Here is a 22,006-nt window from a genome sequence, read left to right as displayed (position 1 = left end):
GTGCTAGGCAAGCACTTTACCACTGATGTACACTTCCAGCCCACTGTCTATTGCTTTACTTAATTCTAGAGCATAGAAAAGTTACTGCCATGTAGTAGTTTTAGAATGGGAAAGATTTTTTTCTTTTTGGTACCGGGGAATAAACTCAGGGGAACTTAACCACCGAGCTACATCCCCAGCCCTTTTTTGTACATTATTTAGAGACAGGCTCTAAGTTGTTTAGCACTTCGCTAATCTGCTGATACTGGCTTTAAAGTCATGATCCTCCTGCCTTAGCCTTCCCAGCTGCTGGGATTACAGGCTTGTGCCATGGAACCTGGTGGAAAAGATTCTTGAGTCTAAAACCCTTCTTTGTATGCAATATACAAACATATACTGCATTTTGTATATTTAATATTTTCTAATTAATGTTAAACAGGTACTTTGACCTATTTTGATTCATATGCAATACTGAAAAAGATTGAAATCAACTCATATTTCAGTGTTCCATATAAAAATTGCACCATTAGAAAACATTCTTTAACATTAAAAAAAAAAAAAAAAAGTAGACTATAATCTATACCTGGAATACATGGCCTGTAGCTTTAAGCTTTGGTTTTTCAGTTTCTTCAGAAAGTGCAGCTGAAGAAACTGTTTCATCAACATCACACTTGGCACGAGACTTGGCGAAATCTTCATAGAGCTGAACCTGTAAAATTGCCCCCATGAAAACAGTGAAGTATATAATCAGGCATCATTAAGTTAAAAAAAAAAAAAAATTATTATCTACAATTCACTACTGATATTATAGATTATCTACTGCATCTTGGTAAATTCTTTTAAATTTACATTTGGAAAAAATAAGTATAGCACATGAAGTTTGGTTGCAAAAGTATTAAAAATACTAGTCAAATAGTCCTATTTCAGTTTTCCTACTGTTCAGAAAAATAAACACTAATAAAAGAGAACCTGAACCCTTCCAACCAAATGGAAAAAGTCTGCCTTAAATGAAGTTATGTGAGTGAGACCCTATAAATGATTTCAAGAGACAAAAATCTAAAAGAATGTTACCACTAGCCTAGAAAGGGAACTCCTATCAAGTTTAAAGCATTACCTTTGGGGTCTGGGATCCTGCATTGTACATACTAAAATAATATAAAGGGGAATAAAATCTAGAGGGCTAAAGAACAGAAATCAGAGAATGAAAACCTGTGAATGCTAAACAAAATCAAAATGTCACTTCCCTCTGGAGCTCTCTTCTTCCAAATGTGTTATATACCTATGTTATAGCATCACCACCAGTATATCATAAGAGAGATTTCTTTGAAAGGGCATCTTTTTAAAAACTGCACAACTATAATTAGCCCAAGTTTTGGAAATGAAGGAATGGAAGACCAGAGAGATGAGGTACAAAAGAATCAGAGATCTATTAGCTTTCAGACTAGTACCTTGCCCACTAAATCCAAGTCAAATTTATCAATACTAGCTAATACATTGGGGGGTAAGGGTAGGGAGTAAATTTCTGATGTGTGCATGTAGCTTCCATTCATTTGACAATACTAAATCAACTCCTAATACTGATCAGATTGAATGTATATCAAATACTCAAGTATACATCAAACAAAAAATTCTGACTTAGAAGCTATATTTTACTAAGTCAAGTAACAGTTCCCATTTACATCCTTAAAAAAGTATAAGAAAAGGTTCATAATAAAGTCTTCTGAAAAAAATCAGAACCATGCAGAAAACAAATTTAATTTGGCCAATTTATGGGAAATGTTTAACACTTCAAAGAGGATGAAGTTCCACTGATCAAAGTTTGAAACTCAGCCCTGATGTACTTTGGCTCTATGATTACAGGTAATTTGCTTTCCTTGCTTGCAAAATGGGAATTAACAATAACCATAATGCTATTCGGAGGATGACATACCATATTCATAACCAGATTTTTTTGACCCTAATAAACATTGGTTTATAGTAGCCACCCAAAACCCATGGTTTTGCTGTTTTTTCAATTATCCATGTCTGAAAATATTAAATGGGAAAATTCCAGAAATAAACAATTCATATGTTTTAAAACATGTGCTATTCTAAGTAGTGTGATGAAACCTTGTACCATCCCAATGTGTCCTGGTAGGAATGTGAATTACCCTGTTGTTGAGCATAAACACTACCTGCCCATGACTCACTTAGTTATGTCTCCATTATCAGATCAAATGCCATGGCATCACAGAGTCTGTGTTCCAATAAAACTTATTTAACTTAATAATGGCCCCAGAGCACTAGAAGAGCAATGCTGGCAAATTGAAAATGCCAAAAAGAAGCCATATCTTTGAATGAAAAAGGTGAAAGCTCTTATGAAGAAAGAAAAAGAAATCATGCTGAGGTTGCTTAGATCTATAATAAGAATAAAACATGGTATACATAGGTTTCAGTACTATTTGAGGTTTCAGGTATCCATAGGTGATCTTAGAATGAATGTATCCTCCATGGATAAGAAGGGACTACTGTATTTCTTCATCAATTTAACTTTGCAATCTTTCCAATTAACTAGACATTTAAGAATGCAACTATGATACTGGATTTTGATCTAATGCTGAATTCTAAGTGCACATATCTAAACCCATATTCACATAATTAAACAGATTCAGTTAGGCCTTATTTATATCTGTTTGACACAAAATATTCCTAAAAGCTAGGAAAGTCAAAGCTATATTGTATAAACTATTTTATAGTTTATATAAGACATTCTGCTAATAAAGATAGCACTAACAACTACAATCACCAGATTCCTAACCTGGAGAGGACTAAGAGTACAATAATAATCTTGAATAATTTTAGGTGGAAGATCCTGCAAAACATCTTCTTTCATTCTTCTCAAAAGAAACGGCAGGACTTGGCGGTGCAGTGCATCCATCGCAAGAACACCTGTTAATAATAAGAAAATGAGTTTTTAAAAGTTGGGAATGAACTACATTCACTAACATAGGCTCTATAATTAGATTTCTTTCATACCTGCTTCTTGTTCTCGACTGGAACTTCGAGCATCTCTACTTGCTAATATAGGTTTCCCGTATCGAGCAGCAAATTGGCGTTCAGTACCCAAAAATCCTGGCATGAGGAAATCGAACAACGACCACAGCTCCAAAACATTGTTCTTAATATAAAAAAGGAATACCAATTATTTTTTGTACTGGGATCATTTCCTTATACTTAAGAAATAGAACGAACGTTATTGGAAGCCCATTATGACGACACAAATGGGAGATAATCACCACATTCTTAGGTGTATGGTGTAGGTCTATTTTCAGAATAGTATCCTTGGAGAAAATATTCCATCCTATTTGAGGGAAATCTAGTCTCCTCCATCAGAATGAGACTAGGTCCATGGTGTTTATACCATACTGCTAGCATCTATGAAGCAGTAAATAGAGGAGCAGAAAGTTTCTGATTCTATTAGTTTATCTTTGATACCCAAATTAACAGCAAGATTTAAGGAACTTGGCCACAAATACCATGTCTTCAACAAAGAAAACCTATAAGAGTTTAATTCTAAGGTCAAGTCCACCCAGAATTTATGGGTTGTGGGGCAAAGGCCTAATAAGTTCCTGCCAAATCACTGGGTTGTTGGGTGGGAATCAGCACTTTACCATTTTGGATGTTTTTCCCAATATATGTGGATCCTATGGTGCCCATTCCCTTAATTCCCCCTTCCAGAAAGGGCTTCTGGGTCACCATATCTTTCTCAGGTCACTATGCTATTCTGTTCTCCCATATGCTCACCCTTCTAATCCCACTCAGGCTCTACAATGCAGAAACCCAGCTGACAGCAGAGTAAAACTGTTCAAATGGAGAAGGGAAAAGAAAGAGGGCCTTTAACTAGACAAAACCCCAACAACTTCTTTTGATGTCTGAACCAAGTAAAAAAGCAATTATCTATTTAAAGCTACGGTGAATTTTTTTTTTTTTTTTTTTTGGAGTCTATGTGCTTGGGGATTTGAACCTAGGGCCTCATGCATGCCAAGGCATGCACTTTACCACTGAGCCACATCACCAGCCCCACTGTGATATTTTTATATGACTTTAAATTGAAGCAAAACAAATTCTGATAATTCAAGCCTAAAGAGTCTTCTTTTCCCTTTTACTTGTACTCTAAAAAAAAAAAAAAAAAAAAACTATTGATAAATTTCTAAAGACTTACCCTTATAATAATCATCAAAAATAATTTAAGCAAAGTAATAAAGAACTACCAATTTTTAGAGTTGAGAGGAATCTCAGGGGTCACTTGGTGTTCACTCTCCTACTGACTAGAAAATAATCAAGGGGATTTTCCTACTAGAGTTGGTTATCCAGGCTAGATGTGAATATATTTGCAACCAAGTCCAACAACAGAATCTTTCAAAAAGTATACAAAGATACCTGCATATCCATCCCTTTCCTTTTTCAAGATAAACTTATACAGTTGTTCCCCTTCAACTGCCTCCTTATATCAGGTATTCATACATTCATTATATGATGATTCAATTGGTTCTAGTTTTTCAATATTAAACCAGATTGCAGTGTTATACTACAGAAGGAGAATCATCAGTTTGGAGTAAAGTCTGACTGACTTCTTTCATACTCTGGACATAAGACTCGTATTTACATAGCCTAAAATTATATTTTAAAAATGACTTTTAAAGACTGGTTTGTTCAGATACTGCTATATTCCAACTGAATCATTATAAAAACAACATAATTATTAGAAAATTATTAAACTAAACAGGTCCTTCTATTAATTCACTGACAATTGCCAAGCCTACTCTCCATTTGTCAAATGGTTTTTAAAAAAGAAAATAGGAAGAACAGTAAATAATTACCTGGATTGGGGTTCCAGAAAGAATAATTCTATAATTAGCAGTCAGTTGTTTTACTGCTTTTGACAACTTTGTTTTTCCATTTTTGATGACATGGCCTTCATCAAGAATACAGTAGTTAAATTTAATATTTCTAAAGGAGAATAAACAGAAAATTTTAGGTCTTTTACTATAAGTAACTATAAGGAGAATCTCAGAAGCAGGAAAATACAAAGTTTCTTCAAATTTGATACTAAGTTTCTCTAAAAAAAAAAAAAAAATTCATTCTTACCTAAAAAAATCTATGTCATTCCTCACAACATCATATGAAGCCACTATCAGATTATGCCTTTTTACTTGATGCTGTAACCTTTATTTAAAAAAGAAAAAAATTAGGAAATCTTCAAAGTTTTAAGTTCAAATTTAATGGTGAAACTACAGCTACCATGATATAAAGTACTTCAACCTGCTTCAGTATTCTTATTAAGCCCTTTCACTTACTCTCTACAGATGAACCTGCTACTTGAAAGACTAACTCTCCTTATGATGTGGTCCTGTTACTCTATTTGATGAAAAAAGAGACGAAGACTGATTCAAAATGTGGTGGGCATTTTAAACTTGATTTGCCAACATCTATTCTCTGGGAGCACCATTTCTTTATCATTCCAGGTTGTCCTGTGGGTGGGGGTGGCATACAGAGGGTTATCATCACATATTCCCTCAATCAATAAAAAGATGATGCATCAGAACCAGCTTGAGCAATTCACAATATTTTAAATTCTGGCCACAGAGGCTGGTTTTGAGATATAATCCAAAAAAGGCCAGTCAATCATGTGTAGTATTGATATTGCTGATGGAAGGGGGAAGATCTGTTTATTATAGGTGCCAAACTGGGACAATGTCACCAAAAGAGCTAACTAGTTCTGCCCATGGTCACCTTGTCCACCATAGACTGAAGTCCACTAGAGATCATATAATAAATTGGGAGGAAGAGCAAATGAGAGTAATCTAGATGTGCCTGAAGAAAGATTCCATCCCTAAAATTCAAGATAGTGAATGAATTTACCTTTTCACTTAAGCTAGTTTGAATTGAATTCATATTACTTGCCAATGAATTCTAATCAAGAGGCACTTGCCAATGAATTCTAACTAAGAGTGAATTGCTCAAAAGTGCAAGTTTCTGAAATGCCTGAGTACAAATCCTCACTCTACCCACCTTATTAACTGAATGACCTTGGACCCAGGCCTTATGCCTTAAAGTCTTTATCTCTAAACCAGAAAAGCTGTTAATACAGAAGAGCAGCCAAAGCAATGGTTTAATCAGCAACCTTTGACTAGCCAAGCTTTAAAAGAAAAAATGAAATAAATGAACTTCCATTCTTCAAAATTTGTAGCTAGGAGCATAAAGAGGTGTACTAGTTAACAGCAAGGGGGTAAAGCAACAAGAACTCTAATGTTGTAACGGCAGTGGAGTGGTTAGAGCAATCACTGTGAATCAAAAGCATATTTGAGGAGAGGGAAGGAAGAGGAAGGAACAAGGGAAAGGGGAACTCTTATAGAAGAAGGTAAAGAATGAAAATACAACAGAAGCAGCAAGAAGGTACTATGGTAACAAGGCTTCTCAAGGAGCATACAGAATGAACTTGGTTCCCAGACAACTTCTCCACTCTAATACCAGCTGATTGTACAATGGCTTTGATAAGATTCAATGATGATATCTTCCCAGAGTATACCCACCTTTCTTTAATGAGTATTTTTCCATCTTATCACTAAAAGAGCTAACTAGAATTTATTTTAAAATACGTTTTACTCTTTCAAACTACATAAAAGATTAAAATATTTTTGTTGGGAAACTTACCTTATTCGTTCCGTGGGAGGTCCAGTATAGTGCAACGGATTGAGATATTCTCTGGAGCAAAATTTACCTACTTCATCCACCCAATGACCTGTTAATGTTGGTGGACAAACAACCAAGGAAGGAAGTGGCATACATTCTGCCAATTTTGACCTTGCATATTCCTGGGCCCTTTACAAAAGCAAAAAACAACAAACTTACCAGCTTGTTTATATTTCTTAGAATCTACAAGTCTTAAACTAAAATTTAAAATTACCTGTGACAATGATCTCCTGCTAGAATGCAGATGGACTGTAAAGTTTTTCCTAAACCCATGTCATCACACAGAATTCCATGCAGTTTATATTTATTAAGAAATGCTAACCAGTTTACACCATCCTATAAAGTTAGGGGAAAAAAATTATAAATTTGAATAGATGATAATTTTTTTTCTTACAAAAAACATGTTTGCACAGACCAAATATCTTTTTTAAAATACTTTTTCAAATGTTGATGGACCTTTATTTTATTCATTTATTTGTATGTGATGCTGAGAATTGAACCCAGTGTCTCACATATGCTAGGCAAGCACTCTACCACTAAGCCACAACCCCAGTCCCCCAAAATCTTTATATAAGCAAAAGCTAAGTAAATGGTATGTGACACTAAACATAAGATTTTATGAGGTCAATTTAAAAAATTCTTCAAGGTACACTGGAAAGGAAAAATAACTGTTTCTATTTACAAGATAAGTATAAAACTTACCTGCTGATATTTTCTTAGTTCAGCATTGATTGGTACTGGAATTTTATAATTTTCTAACTTTTTCCCGTCTAACAATTGTTCCAAAAAGTGTCGCTCTTTTGCTTTCAACTGGATTAATTCTTCTGACATGTTTGGAGGGTCTGGAATGCCTGCCTAAAATAATTTTTTAAAAAATGTATTAAAACTATTTAATCACAATTTTTCATTCTCAAAAGTATCAAATAAGTCTTACCAAAACAGAAATACACAGAAAAAAATAAACAGTATAGTTTTAAAGACTTAAAGACAAACAAGTCTAAAGAATTTGTAGGTATTAAAACTGCCTGAATCAGACTACTAAGAAAACATATGAGGTATTTTAAAGAACACAGCTATGGCTTAATTTTCTCACACCATGAATTACTTGATAAAAAGGTAAATAAAAAGTTATGTAGTTTAAATTAAATGTTGTAACTGGGAGTTTCTCAATTTTAGTGTTGTGATACCCTCTGGTATTTGATCTCAAAATGTGGTCTGGAGAGATCCCTGTGGTAGAGACCCCCTATGGATCCTAAGACCTTTTTTTTATTATCAGAATAATTTGAATTGACTTTTTTTTTTCAGTGTTAGGAACAGAATTTAGGGTCTCCAATATGATTTCATTTTTAAAAAAGCCAATATTTGCATTTTTTACTGTGTTGACATCTGCATAAAGTTTGTTGAGTGAAATTGATAGTGTTTTAAGAATGTACCAAGATATACTAGTAGTCACTGTATTCCTCACAGCTATCCACTAGCATTTTTAAAAATGCCATTCACTTAAAAATGACATTGGTAAAGCAGTAAAAATGACTAATGTCATCAAACCTCAATGCTTGAATACATCTTTTTAACATTCTGTGAGATAAAATGTGAAATACACATAAAGTACTTCTGCTTCTCAGAGTATTATATATTGAGGAAAAACACTTGTGAGAGATTGTTTAAATTGTGTCTTGAACTACCCACTTGTTTCGTGTTTCATTTTTTTTTTAATAAGTGATCTAAAGTCTTTAATACTCTGTGGTGTTCATAGATTCACCTTGTATGAATCCAACATTTAATTATCAGCTAATCTGTCACATCTTTAAAGATTAATGACTGCTAACCTTGGATTTATACACAGTAATTTATATGTCAGCAAATTTTGCCCATGGAGACATAATGTATATTAGCATACATTATTATTATTATTATTTAGATGGAACAACACTTTACTTGAAAGGATTGATGAGCCATGGTTAATATGACTGGAATATTTGGTTGACATTGTCTCAGAAATTAACCTAAGAACAACTGAAATAACCTGTTGGCACTGATAAAATTCAAGATTTTCAGAGAAATTAGCTTCCCAATACTTCCCAATGGTGATATTAATGAACATCTTTTTAAAAATGTATGATGAAACATGTCAACTTGTGGGAGACCAGTATTTCCCAAATGACCAATATGTTATAAAACATGTATGAGTAAAAGATTCATTCAGAATATAAGTTAAACTAATGGATTTTAATGTGAGAAGATATGAAATATTCATTGATAGAACTTTAGATTCTTACTACCCAGAATATTTTAAAAAATTATCTCTTTTTGAGTTTTGGTATGCTTTTAGATCAAAATATATCCACAATTACTTGAAAAGACCATCAAAAGATTGCTCCCTTTTCCAACTACCTAACTCACTGAACTTTCTTCAAATACCTCAACCAAAATAACATATCTCCAACTATCTACCAATAGGGCAAACATAAAAGAGATTTACAAAAACATTAAAAATTGTCCAGTTTCAACTTCTATTACAGAAAATATCATAAACTAAAGCTCTCTGAGACTTCAATTTTCAAAGTGTAAAGACGTCCTGAAAGTAACAATGAAAGAAAAAAAAAAAAAATCAAGAAATTATTTTTTTATTTTTTAAATTTTTTTTAGTTAAACAAAATAAAGATACTGTGTCCTTGTATATTTATTTTTATGTGGTGCTGAGGATCGATTGAACCCAGTGCCTCACATATATGAGGCAAGTGCTCTGCCACTGAGCCACAACCCCAGCCCAAGAATTCCATTTATAATAACATTAAAACAAACATTAAGGCCAGGCATAGTGGTGCACATTTGAAATCCAGGCTACTTGAGAGGAGGAGGCAGGAAAATTATAAGTTCAAAGTCATCTTGGACAATTTAGCCAGACCCTGCCTCAAAATAAAAATTTTTAAAAAGGGGGCATGGAACTCAGTGGTAGAGTACTTGCCTAGCATGTACCTGGATTCAGTCCCCAGTGACAAATTTTAGGAATAAATTTAACCAAGATTTAAACAACAAAAATTTCTCTAGTTGTAGACGGACATATGTCTCTCTCTCTCTCTCTCTCTCTCCTCTCTCTCTTTCTTTATTAATGTATGTGGTGTTGAGGATTGAACCCACTGCCTTACACATGCTAGGCAAGCGCCCTACCACTAAGCTACAACCTTAAGCCCTAAATTTAACCAAGATTTATGTAATATCTATTCAAAAATTCAACGGCATTTTCCAAAAAAAAAAAACAGAAAAACAATTCTAAACTAATAATCCTAAAATATATGGAACCCAAATAGCGAAAGCAATCTTTAACAAAAAGAACAAAGTTGGAAGGATTATACTACCTTATTTAAAATATACTGGAGGGCTGAGAATATAGCTCAGTAGTACAGCACTAGCTTAGAATGTGCAAGCCCCTGAATTTGATCCCTAGCACCATAATAGTAAGTAAGTAATAAGTAAGTAAAAAGAGAACTACAAAGCTGTAGTAATTAAAACAGCATGGTACTAGCATAAAAACAAATTATAGACCGATCTTTGACAATGGGTCCAAGAACACAAGAGGGAAGAACAGTTTCTTCAATAGATGGTGCTAGGAAAATTGGATGTACAAATGTAGAAGAATGAAATTGGACCCTTATTTTATACCATATACAAAAATCAGGTCACAATGAACCAGACTTTCTATTAGTCTGATTTTTGTTACCTGAAGCTGAGTAACTTTCTTCTGAGAAAAGGTTTATTTAGCTCACAGTTTTGGAGATTTGAGGGCATGGCACCAGCATTTGCACATCTCTGGTTAAGGCCTCATGGCAGATGGCACCACAATCATGGGAGCCCATGTGAGAGGGAAAGATCACATCTTGAAATGGGAAGCCAGAGAGTAATTCAGGATTCAGGGGTTGAACTCACTCTTATAATTATTCTCGAGAACTAACTCAGGGACCCATGAGACCACTTCAATTCCTTTGGCATCCTCAATGACCTAAGGGTCTCCCAATAGTCTCTACCTCTTATCACCACCACACTAGGGCCAACCTTCCAATATATGAGCCCTTGGGGCAGGGGGGGACCACATTCAAACCATAGCTGACTTCGACATAAGACCTGAAACAAAACTACCAAAGAAAACAGGCAATTGGCTTGACATTGATCCATACAATGATTTTTGGGGGGGATAAAACCCCAAAGAAACAAAAGCAAATGGAGACTGATGAGAATGCATCAAACTAAAAACCTTCAGCACAGCAAAGGAAGAAATCAACAGTGAACCTAAGAAAAAGAAAAATTTGTGAGCTATCCATCTGATAAGGGGTTGATATCCAAAACCTACAAGGAATTCAACAGCAAGAAAATAACTTAAAATGGACAAAAGGGCTGGGGTTGTGACTCAGTGGTAGAGCACTTGCCTAGCAAGTATGAGGCACTGGGTTTAATCTCATCACAATATAAAAATAAATAAAATAAAGGTATTGTGTCCATCTACTAAAAATATATAGATTTAAAAATATATATTGTAAAAAATGGACAAAGGACCCAAATAAATACTTCTAAAAAAAAATGTATAAAACAGCCAAAATGCTCAACATCATTAATCACCAGGCAAATCAAATTAAAACTACTATGAGCTATCACCTCACACCTAATGAATGGCTGTTACAGAACTACCATATCATCTAGCAACCCCACTTCTATGAGTATATCAAAAGAAATCAGAACATTGAATGGAAAATTTCACTACTCATTACAATTTTACTCACAATAGTTGAGATGATTTGGAATTAACCTATGTGTTTATCAACAGGTGAACAGATAAAGAAACTGATATATGATGGAACACTATTCAGCCTTAAAAAACAGAATGAAATTCTGTCATTCATGACAACACGTATGAACCAGAACAACACTATGCTAAGCAAAACAAGCCAGACACATAAAAACAAACACTGCATGATCTCACTTTGTGGAACCTAAAAAAGTCAAATGAATAGAGTAGAGCAGAATGGTGGTTGCTAGGGGTTCTGTAGGAAGGGAAGTAAAGGAGAAATAGGAAGATGTTGGTTAAAGGGTACAAAGTTCCAGAAGGGATGAATAAGTTCTACAGCATGGTGACTATAGTCAATAATAATATATTGCCATACTTAGAAATTCTGAAAATGACACTAAGGTCTTTTATATAGTGGTCTAGACATTTTTTTTTTCTGGCCACACTGGTTATTTCTTAATATCATAATAAAATCTACATGCAGACAAATACGACAATTTAAAATAGTTTTATAAATTAGTAGTTTAATAAATTATAAAACCAACATCTCTTTATCAAAACAAGAAAAATCACCTTAGAAAATCCCCTATGCTCCTTGCCAATTAGAATCTCCATTTCATTTCTCCAAGAAGTAATCACTTGACTGAATTTTACCATGATTTCTTTCTTTTACATCTTTATTATATAAGTGTGCATCCAATTTCTTTTGCCGGTTTTTTAACTTCATAAAAGTGGAATATTATGTTAAGAGTTCATTAATAGAGCTGGGGCTGGGGCTCAGTGTTAGAGCACCTGCCTAGCATGTGTGAGGCACTGGGTTTGATCCTCAGCATTATATAAAAATAAATAAATTAAATAAGGGTATTGTGTCCATCTACAACTTCAAAAAAAATAGTTCACTAATATTATTCTATGTGTCTGCAGTTTGTTTTTGTTGCAGTGTTAAGAGTTCACAACTTGGGCTGGGGATGTGGCTCAAGCGATAGCGCGCTTGCCTGGCATGCGCAAGGTGCTGGGTTCATTCCTCAGCACCACATAAAAATAAAATAAAGATGTTGTGTCCACTGAAAAAACTAAAAATAAGTATTAAAAAATTCTCTCTCTCTTTAAAAAAAAAGAGTTCACAAATATCTACTGTTCATGAATATGAGTTTCTGGTTTTAAACTACTATAAGTCATGCTATAATAAGTCTTCTGGAAAATGTATCTTGGCACATGTGTTGAGTCTCTCTCTCTATATATTTTTATGTAGAATGGATTTGCTACATCATTGAGATAAATATCTTCATCAAATAAAGCCAACTATTTTTTCAAAGAAGCTATCCAATTTATATTAATACTTTCGTGGTAGGAATATAAAATGGTATAGTAACACTTTGGGGTAGTCTGGCAGTTTTTGGAAAGCAGTCATGGAGAGTCCTTAGAAAGCTAAACTATTGGAAGCAACCTAGATGCCCTTCAAAAGATGAATGGATAAAGAAACTATGGTATATATACACAATGGAATATTGCTCAGAATTAAAAGAGAATAAAATTACAGCATTTGCAGGTAAATGGATGGAGATGGAGAATATCATGCTAAGCAAAGTAAGCCAATCCCCCAAAACAAAGGTTGAATGTTTTCTCTGATAAATGGATGCTGATCCATAATGGGGAGGATGAGGCATGGGAAAAATGGAGGAACTTTTGACTCAGCAAAGGGGAGGGGGTTATGGTGGTTGCATGGGGGCATGAGGGCAAGTTGGTAGAATGAGATGGACATCATTACTTTAGGTACATGTATGACTGTTACATCGTATACAACCATAGAAATGTAAAGTTGTGCTGCAATTGTGTACAATGAATCAAAATGCTTCTGCTGTCATACATACCTAATTATAATTAATTAATTTTTTAAAAAAAGTTTAACAAGCTGGGTATTGTGGCACATGCCTGTAATCCCAGGTACTTGGGAGGCTGAAGTAGAAGGACCACAAGTTTGAAGCGAGCTTCAGCAATTTAACAAGACCCTGATTTAAAAAAAAAAAAAAAAAATTGGGGATGTAGCTCAGTGGTAAAGCACCTCTGGGTTCAATTCCCAGTACCAAAGGGGCAGCAGGGTTAAACTTACTATGTGACTCAGCAATTTCATTCCTAGATATTTACTCAAAAGAAATAAGAACAAACATATACGAAGACTTGTAAGTGTGCCATGCTCATTATTCACAATAGCCAAAAGCTGGTAACAATCCAAATATCCATCATCTGATGGATAAACAAAACATGGTATGTTCATACATGGAATTCTATTCAGCTATAAAAAGTAAGTACCAATACATTCTATAGTATGGATTACGTATGTGCCTATTTCCTGAATTATGTAAATCCTATCAAATAAAAAGCAGCTTGGTAATGGGATTTAGGCTCATCTCTTGCTTTAAGACACTTCTACTTCCTGCTTTAAGACACTGCTACTTGCTTTCAATAGTTTAGCTTTCTAAGGACTCTCCATGACTGCTTTCCAGAAACTGCCAGACCACATACACTATTTCTGTCCCCTGAATGTACTCCAATTAGCCTTTTAAATTTCTTGCTCCATACTGCTAAGAAACTTCATTTGCTTTTCACAGTTTTAATTTCTATCTCTCAAATTTACCTCTCAACTAAAATTCAGCCCAGAGAAACTTAGGAACAATTCTATTTCTAGAAGAGCAGCAACAAATCATCATTTTTTAAGGAAACGGTCTCTAATTTCTTTTTAAATTAAAACGCTGTTTTTAAAAAAGTATCAAAGTATTAGAAATCTTAATACTTGTAACACTTTCAAAATAATGCCTTTTTGAAAAAACTTGACATGTTTTAAAGAAGAGTAAAATTATTATGAAGTTACAGAAACATTAAATCCATAAACCAAGTATTGTCAACTTACCTCAAGTGGCATGAGTCTAATTAATGTTGCAAAACATTGCGTAGCCATGAATCTTACACTGTCTGTCTGATCACTCATTCTTCCCAACACAGGAACAACTAAAAGAACAATATATGGAACAATACCAACATCTAGTTGTTCCATTACACCTGAATAAGTGATTAAGGAAATTTTGAAAAGATGTTTTCAATAACAATGACTATATTGTTCTGAAACACTTCCTTATTTTCTCATCTGCACTGAGATGATAGACTATCCTGCAAGAACTATGATGCAATTATAATATCATTTTCATACTGTACTTCTGAAACCATTATATATTTTTTTCATGATTGAAAACATAAAATTATGTTTTTTTGCCTAAAGAAGACTGGAGGACATTTTAGTAAAAGGATTTTTAAAAATAGAAATTTGAATGTCAAAAAAAAAGTTAGCCACATTTTAAGTTAAGAGAACACAATGCAGCATGTCAGAGATTAATTCTAAATTTCCCTACAGGATCTTGACAATCACCAACTAGATACAGTGGACCTTGTGAGTGCAGGCTCCTATAATCTTCTGCATTTTGAACCAGTTTCTACTGATCTGATCTTCATCCATCTTTCTTGCTCCAGAACCATTTTTCCGATACTTCAAGTTAAAAAATAGCTGCCTTCTCCTTTACAATGGGCTTGCCTACCTAGTTCTAATTATCTAGTATTTTTTTGGTCATTTTCCAACTAAGAAACAAAGAAAGTTTGGAAATATTTTACGTTTATACCACAGGTACTACTTGAAAAAACATTAATTATAAACCAAATAAACAAATCAGTTATTAGATACATAGTTTAAAAGTACATAAAATAGCAAAATCATTTTAAAATTAATAGTGAATCTTTTTTTTTTCTTTGTACCACGAATTGAACCCAGGAGCGCTTAACCACTGAGTCACACCCGCAGTCCTTTTTTTTTTTGGTGCTGGGGATTGAACCCAGAGCCTTGTGCATTATAGGCAAGCACTCTACCAACTGAGCTATATCCCCAGCCCCCCAGTCCTTTTTGATATTTTATTTTGAGATAGGGTATCGAGGAATTGCTTAGGACTTTGCTAAGTTGCTGGGGCTGGCTTCAAACTTGCAATCCGCCTGCTTCAGACTTCTGAGCTGGTGGGATTACGGGTATGTGCCACTGCACCTGGCCAATAGTAATTCTTAAACTTTCCATGTGAAAATTTTAATAAAATATAAAATATTTGTAATGAAATAAAATTTTAAAATTTTCTTTTTTGAACAAAGTAGGTTATTTATATGCATATTTTAATAAGTCAATTTTATTTTGGTCATCCTTAAGAAAACTAAATAAAGTGTCTAAGGGGTTTGTCAAAATTAAAAAAGGATACAGGCAAGTGCTTCAATTGCACCCTCTTGTTTGACATTGTCATCAATTGCTCCCAGCCATGGAAGTACCTTTTCCAAAAAGATGTTCATTGTTTCCATGGTAGCTATTTTGCTCATGACACCTACACAACGAGCAGCCATGTGCCTCACTGCAGTGCTCGGGTATTGAAGGCACATATAAAGATGAGACAAATGCTGTACCAACTAAAAATAAAAAAGTTAAAGGCAATCAGAATACTCATTAAGGTCTCAATCATTTAAAATGTTAACTATAATAGCCCATAATCAAAGATGTTCTCAATATTTCTAGTTAACTCTAAATCCAAAAATATCTCCAAATACCTCAAAACATTACTGTCAAGACAATAATGGAAAGTTAATCTAAACTCATTCTAAGATATCATAACCGTTTAAGAAAAGGTACAGAATTACTCACCATAAGAAAGGCACACACAATTCTTTCAAACTCAACAAGAGACACATCAAAAGGCACTTTCAACATTCTGTTATTAAGACTGGGAATATGATACCACACATCATCAGCCTCCTTCAAATTTGGTGATTGAGGTTTAAGAATGTACTTTTTATTCACTGGGTTCAGTATTCCTAATTTTGTTCTAGGTACCATACTCTGGTAGAAATTATCGCGTTATAATTGTGATAACAATAACATCCTATTATTAAATGCTTGCTGCAGGGAACACTAAGATTAATGATGACAGTCAAGAACCTGCTCAACAGTTACAACAGCCTTATAGATCAGCTGAATGAATGTTTGCTAATCATGAGGGTAAGAGCATACAGATGGATTCTGTCTTTCTTTACTAATGATAAATTTTTTACGACAACTCAAGTGATCCTTCTGCCTCAGCCTTCTGAGAAGTTGAGACTACAGGTACACACCACTGTACCCACTTTATTAACAAAATTTTATCAAGTAAAAGAACATACTTTATACTACATGAACAAAAATCTTCATTCTTCTCTACTCCCTCTTAGATTCACTTTTATGAATCTTTGTGTTAGCTAACAATAGAGAACTGGAGCTAATGTCCTTCACAATGGTACAATTGCAAAGACCTTCCTAATGTAGGTATATGCAAAGAATAACACTCTCTTCTATAGAAAAAACACATAACTAATTTTCCTCCTCCTCCTCCTGTTCCAATTCTTTTGTAAGAAATATAACAGTAAAGTCACAAACCAGTGTTCTATCTTTGACACTGACCAGCTGTGGTTTAGGTGATTTCCTTCTACCTTTATATTTATCTTGGGAACAAGCTTTATTACCTGCGTTTTTCCTCTCTTGGAGGTATATTATTGGGATGGTTTGAGCAGCGATACTGACTTTCCTTCCCGTTTATATCTGGTTTCTGCGGCACTACAGCCCTTTCTGTAATGCCCTATATTCTAAGCTTCCAGATTGAGATTTCTACCATTCATGTATCCCAGCTCACAAAGCCCACAAGAGCTGTGCTGTCAGCAAAGAAGAAATATAATAATACTGTATTTAAAAAAAAAAAAACTGCAATTACTGGGGATGACATGAAGTTGCATTTTTCAAGTCTTAAGATGTTTTAGTAAGATCATTTGTTCAATGTGAAGAAATTTTACATCTGCATTAGTTAAGTTACCAAGGGATGAAGCTCGGAATCCATTGAAGCTGCTGATGTTTCAAAAACTTGCAGAGAATTCACCAATTCTTGAGCAGGTCCATCTCCCCTTTCCAGGAGGGATTTTCCATCTATTCAAATATATTAAAAGTCTATATCACTTTGCAAGTTAATTTTTCAAAATCTCAACCTTCCCCCACACACACACACAATTTTTAGCACCTCTCAGCTAGTAGTCAATTTTACGTTTCATGTTAAAATGCCATGACCTTAATTTAAGTGCTGGGGTTCTGCACTCAGAGCAAAAAAAGAAGTTAATAATAATGATCTATTTAGATCTATTTTTAGAAACAGAAGAGAAAAAAAAAATTTTTTTTTTTTGGGGGGGGTACTGGGGATTGAACTCAGGGGTACTAAACCACTGAGCTATATTTCCAGCCCTATTTTCTATTTTATTTAGAGAAAGGGTCTCACTGAGTTGCTTAGCGCCTCACTTTTGCTGAGGCTGGCTTTGAACTCATGATCCTCCTGTCTCAGCCTCCTGAGGTACTAGGATTACAGGCATGTGCCACTGCACCTGGCTAAAATAAATTACGATGTTTTTTAACAAATTTCCAATTTTTAAAATTTACAGTTGTCTGGGATAAACAGAAATAGGTATTTTTATTTTACAAAGATATATTTAATTGATAGACACTGAAATGTATTAAAAATGGAACTCATAAAATACATATGCATACCAAAATTATTTAGATCAATTATATTCCTCAGTGGGCCAACCATAGCATCCCAGAGATGTGGCAATTTCACTGCCATTTCACCACCAAAATGCTTCACTATAGTTGTCAAGGCAAATTCAGCTCCCCTCCGTTGTACCAGGTAAGGCTTTTGGGCCTAAAATTAAATATTAGTTGAAAACATAATTTCAGGAAAAAAGCATAATAAATTTAAAATTTTATCAAGAGAATTTAAAGAATTTACAGTGCTTCATTAACTAATGAAGCAATTATTAGACACAATTATGACAACCATAAACATTTTCCAATAATTAAAATACATAGGACTAAACCTCCTAACTAGATTTGTGTATCCAAACTAAAATACTTTTGTAGGGTCAGGGATAAGGAATTAAAGGATATGTGCTGCTTTTAGAGATAGTCCTAAGTGACATTTTTTTTTCTTTGTTTTATCTTCTTCTTTTCCCTATCCCAAAGAAATTTAGCAGTTAGAAGAAAGATGAAATGATATATCCTTATTTATATTCATGTAAAGGACATAATAAGACATGTTCAGCTAACTGCAAGATTGATAATATCATATTCAACAATAATTACAGTCCATATAAGACCATCTCCCCCACAAAAGAAATATATATACATATTTTTTAATTACTTTAAGATGAAGGAAGGGTTTGGGATAGTGGTAGAGCACTTGCCAAGCATGTGCAAGGCCCTTCATTTGATCCCCAGCACTGCAAAAAAAGAAAAAAAGCTATAAAGTATTAGAAGAGCTTTGTAACCCACGGAGGAATAAATACCAAAATCACAGTAAAATTTTGATGGAAACTATTATGGTGAGATATAACCAATGAAAAAGACTTCACACAATTTTGTTTATGTTTTTTTTTTTGAATCAAAGATTTAACACAGGGGTACTGACTGAGCTACATCCTCAGCCCTTTTTTATTTTGAGACAAGGTCTTACTAAGTTCTTTAGGGCCTTGATAAGTTGTTGAGGTTGGCCATGAACTTGTAATCCTCCTGCCTCAGCCTCCCAAGTTGCTAGGATTACAATGTACACCACTATGCCTGACAACATTCATAGAGTATTCGACAAGATATATAGACAATAACTTAAGATGATGATTTTTAAAACAAATTAAAAATAGGCTTATATTTTACAAACGCCTGTCTTTTAGCATCAATAGTTTACTGCTGAACCCAGGTAAGTTCCCCCATATTGCGATCAAAACTGTTTAGATTCATTTCATTGTTAATAATGTGAATCAAATTTTCTAAACAAAACACTTATCATTAGTTATTATTTGTCTTTAAAGAAGTTAGTAATAAATAACAGAGAGACCAACAGTACAGAATGGAAAGTCAGAATAAGTCCTCGCAAATGAAAAGCATGATATATAACAAAGGGCCCATTATAAATCAAGGAAGAAAGGTTTCAAAAGTGGGATAACTGGTTGTTTGCATACTGTTTAGATCCCTATTCTCATATCACACATTTAATAAATTCTAAGTTAACCAAAAGTCAGGTGGGCAGTGATGATCTCACATTTGTAAAACTACTGTCTGAATATCAAAAGAAATTCTGGATATCAATAAGACTGAGAAGTTATTTTTTACTCTTGTTTAATATCTTCTTTGTAGTCAATACTATGGGAGTGAATTCGTTTATATATTTATAAATAGCTTATGTACCCACCATCAAGAGGGTTTCTTGCCTAGGAAGGTAAAGTTAGGCTGGTAAAAATTATAAGACACATGAGAAATTTAAATAGCTTATTTTCCTGGACCATGTTGCTAGAGTACTCCAAAAAGCTATTAATACTAGTCCTTTCATTTATAAGTACAAAAATACAGTTCTGGAACCTGACATGACAACTTAGTTCTCAATGTATAAGCTAGATATCTGTTTTAAAATCAAAACATTCAAAAGAAAAAAAATCTACTTACCTCATCAAGTTCGACAAGGATACTCCCACTACTTCCGGCAGGAAGATCTGCTATTTGAGCTTTTACTGCTTTCGGGGTAGGACCTCGCCTACTTGTGATAGCAAAAGCAGCTTTCTGATGCCTATAGAGTGTAATTATACCTCTGTGCTTGGTTACAGTATGGTGCATTCCATCTTTTTCTGAGTTGGGTCCTAATAAGGAAAAAAATTAGCCTTTTAATCATAATATAGGTAACCAAAAGTTCTCTGCTCCAAATGAGACACAGCCCTTTAAGGCCTCAATGTTTATAAGCTAATGACATGTTTTTTTTTTTAGACAATGAAATGGCAACAAAAATATCTACTTGCATAGGTTTTATAACACAAAGTTGTAGAATCATGTGAACAATGAGAAATATCACATGCAAGAATGGTTGTGCCTAGGCACAAAAAGAAACATTAAAAATAACTCAAGCAAGTTTCCTCTAAAATAATGTTCATGTCCCCATGAATTCAGGAAAACTTGACCACTGCAGAATATTCCTGCCTCATATAATAAAGGAGAGGGAAAAGATGATAACCCTCTTGTATTTTTATGTTAATATTCCAAATGTTCATATTCTTCTTTCAGATCGCTTTTTGATAGCACCAAAGTAGCAAATCTATTACATTTTCAATAATTTGTTTTGTTTTCCTAAAATCTTATTAATAAAAAATATAAGTCATATAGGATGAGAAATGTGAAGAAACACTGGTCTTTGATACCAGACTACTAAAAGTAGTTATTTTCCACATGAATTCTCCAAAAGAAAATAGAAAAACTGGTTAAGCATTATTTACTAAACAGAGTTCAATCTCATGAAAGACTAAATTTAGAAAACAATATACAATAGGAAGAACTTTCATCAACATTTGATACAACTGTTTTCTAGTCTATTAAGTCATACAATGATGGTTTTCAAGATGAAGGTAAGGGTGAATACCTGTCTCAATGGACTTCAGTCACCTTATATCAGATATCAGGTCTCTTATGACTGGCTTATTTAAGAGGGTTGTAATTGATTAGCTAATTGAAGTAACAAGGAATTTTGTTGTAACCAAACTGTTTTCTCAGAATGGAATATGGAGAAAATGGCTCTAACATGAATGATAGATATAAGTAAATGAAAACAAATTTAAATAGTTAATTCCTTCTCTACCCCATATAAAGGTTTAGATATATACCTTTAGAATTTTCCTGGCCACTTTGTGTTGGTACTGGACATGTTACACAAGGAGTTAGATATGGGTCCACACAAAGTGAGCTACAGAGATTTTTAATAATCTTTGAATTGGGACAGGGTGTCCTTGTTGTGCACTGCTGAAGAAGTTTAGCTATGCACTGAGCTGCATAGTTTTGCACTAGTGTATTCTCTTCTTTTTTAATCGTCTCCATTAGTGGTTTTATGATAGGATTTAATTTCTCCGGAAGCTGCTGCAAGCTCACAACTGCACATGCAGCAAAAGTATGCACTCTCAACTGCAACACTTGCCACTCTTGGTTTGTCTCTGTAACTGTCATTTGGACCTGCTGTCGTTTACTATCTAATTGCTGTAATACTTGAGAATTTAAATCGAAAGTTGATGTGACTTCATTAAAAACAGTAGTGACCTAATAAAAAAAAAAGAAATAAAAACTCATTAATTACATCAACCCCAAATAGACTATAAACTCCTAAACAGCAGACAGCAAGTTTTCTGTTTCACAAAAGTTCCTTATTATCTAATATTGTTTTTTAGTACTCAGTAAACTAACAAATACCTAAAACCTCCCAACTAAAGTTTACTTAGCTAACTTAACATTAACATTATATTCCTGAAGAAAGACACATTCTTTTGAGATGAATAAAATTTCTTATCCTTTAAATATATCTAATCTGTTTGAGGGGAAAATTACATTCAACACTTATAGTG

General features: G+C 33.9%; 2 protein-coding genes across 4 annotated transcripts in view; one reads left to right on the top strand and one right to left on the bottom strand.

Annotated features, from left to right (window-relative positions):
* The window catches only part of Cpeb3 (cytoplasmic polyadenylation element binding protein 3), a 206,331-nt gene extending 200,768 nt beyond the window's left edge, over positions 1-5,563 (top strand). Inside the window, exon 11 of the mRNA XM_058581085.1 lies at positions 5,325-5,563. Coding sequence (XP_058437068.1) covers positions 5,325-5,384 — 60 coding nt within the window. The 3' untranslated portion in view covers positions 5,385-5,563. The remainder of the gene's footprint in view (positions 1-5,324) is intronic.
* Positions 1-22,006, bottom strand: part of Btaf1 (B-TFIID TATA-box binding protein associated factor 1) — an 89,653-nt gene that overhangs the window by 6,426 nt on the left and 61,221 nt on the right. For all 3 annotated transcript variants that reach the window (XM_046450015.2, XM_046450016.2, XM_058581080.1), the window contains 14 exons: positions 21,278-21,704; positions 20,076-20,266; positions 18,129-18,282; positions 17,410-17,519; positions 15,778-15,979; positions 14,400-14,548; positions 7,414-7,566; positions 6,926-7,047; positions 6,673-6,840; positions 5,107-5,184; positions 4,839-4,968; positions 2,995-3,136; positions 2,777-2,907; positions 563-688 (listed from right to left, as the gene is read on the bottom strand). In XM_046450015.2, the coding sequence (XP_046305971.1) occupies positions 563-688; positions 2,777-2,907; positions 2,995-3,136; positions 4,839-4,968; positions 5,107-5,184; positions 6,673-6,840; positions 6,926-7,047; positions 7,414-7,566; positions 14,400-14,548; positions 15,778-15,979; positions 17,410-17,519; positions 18,129-18,282; positions 20,076-20,266; positions 21,278-21,704 (2,283 nt within the window). The remainder of the gene's footprint in view (positions 1-562; positions 689-2,776; positions 2,908-2,994; positions 3,137-4,838; positions 4,969-5,106; positions 5,185-6,672; positions 6,841-6,925; positions 7,048-7,413; positions 7,567-14,399; positions 14,549-15,777; positions 15,980-17,409; positions 17,520-18,128; positions 18,283-20,075; positions 20,267-21,277; positions 21,705-22,006) is intronic.

The sequence above is a fragment of the Marmota monax genome, unplaced genomic scaffold, assembly GCF_021218885.2.
Source record: "Marmota monax isolate L192 unplaced genomic scaffold, Marmota_monax_Labrador192_F-V1.1 WCK01_AAM20220418_F8-fsc00004, whole genome shotgun sequence".
NCBI lineage: Eukaryota > Metazoa > Chordata > Mammalia > Rodentia > Sciuridae > Marmota > Marmota monax.
The sequence above is the reverse complement of the archived record's forward strand: the minus strand, read 5'-3'. Positions and strand labels throughout refer to the sequence as shown.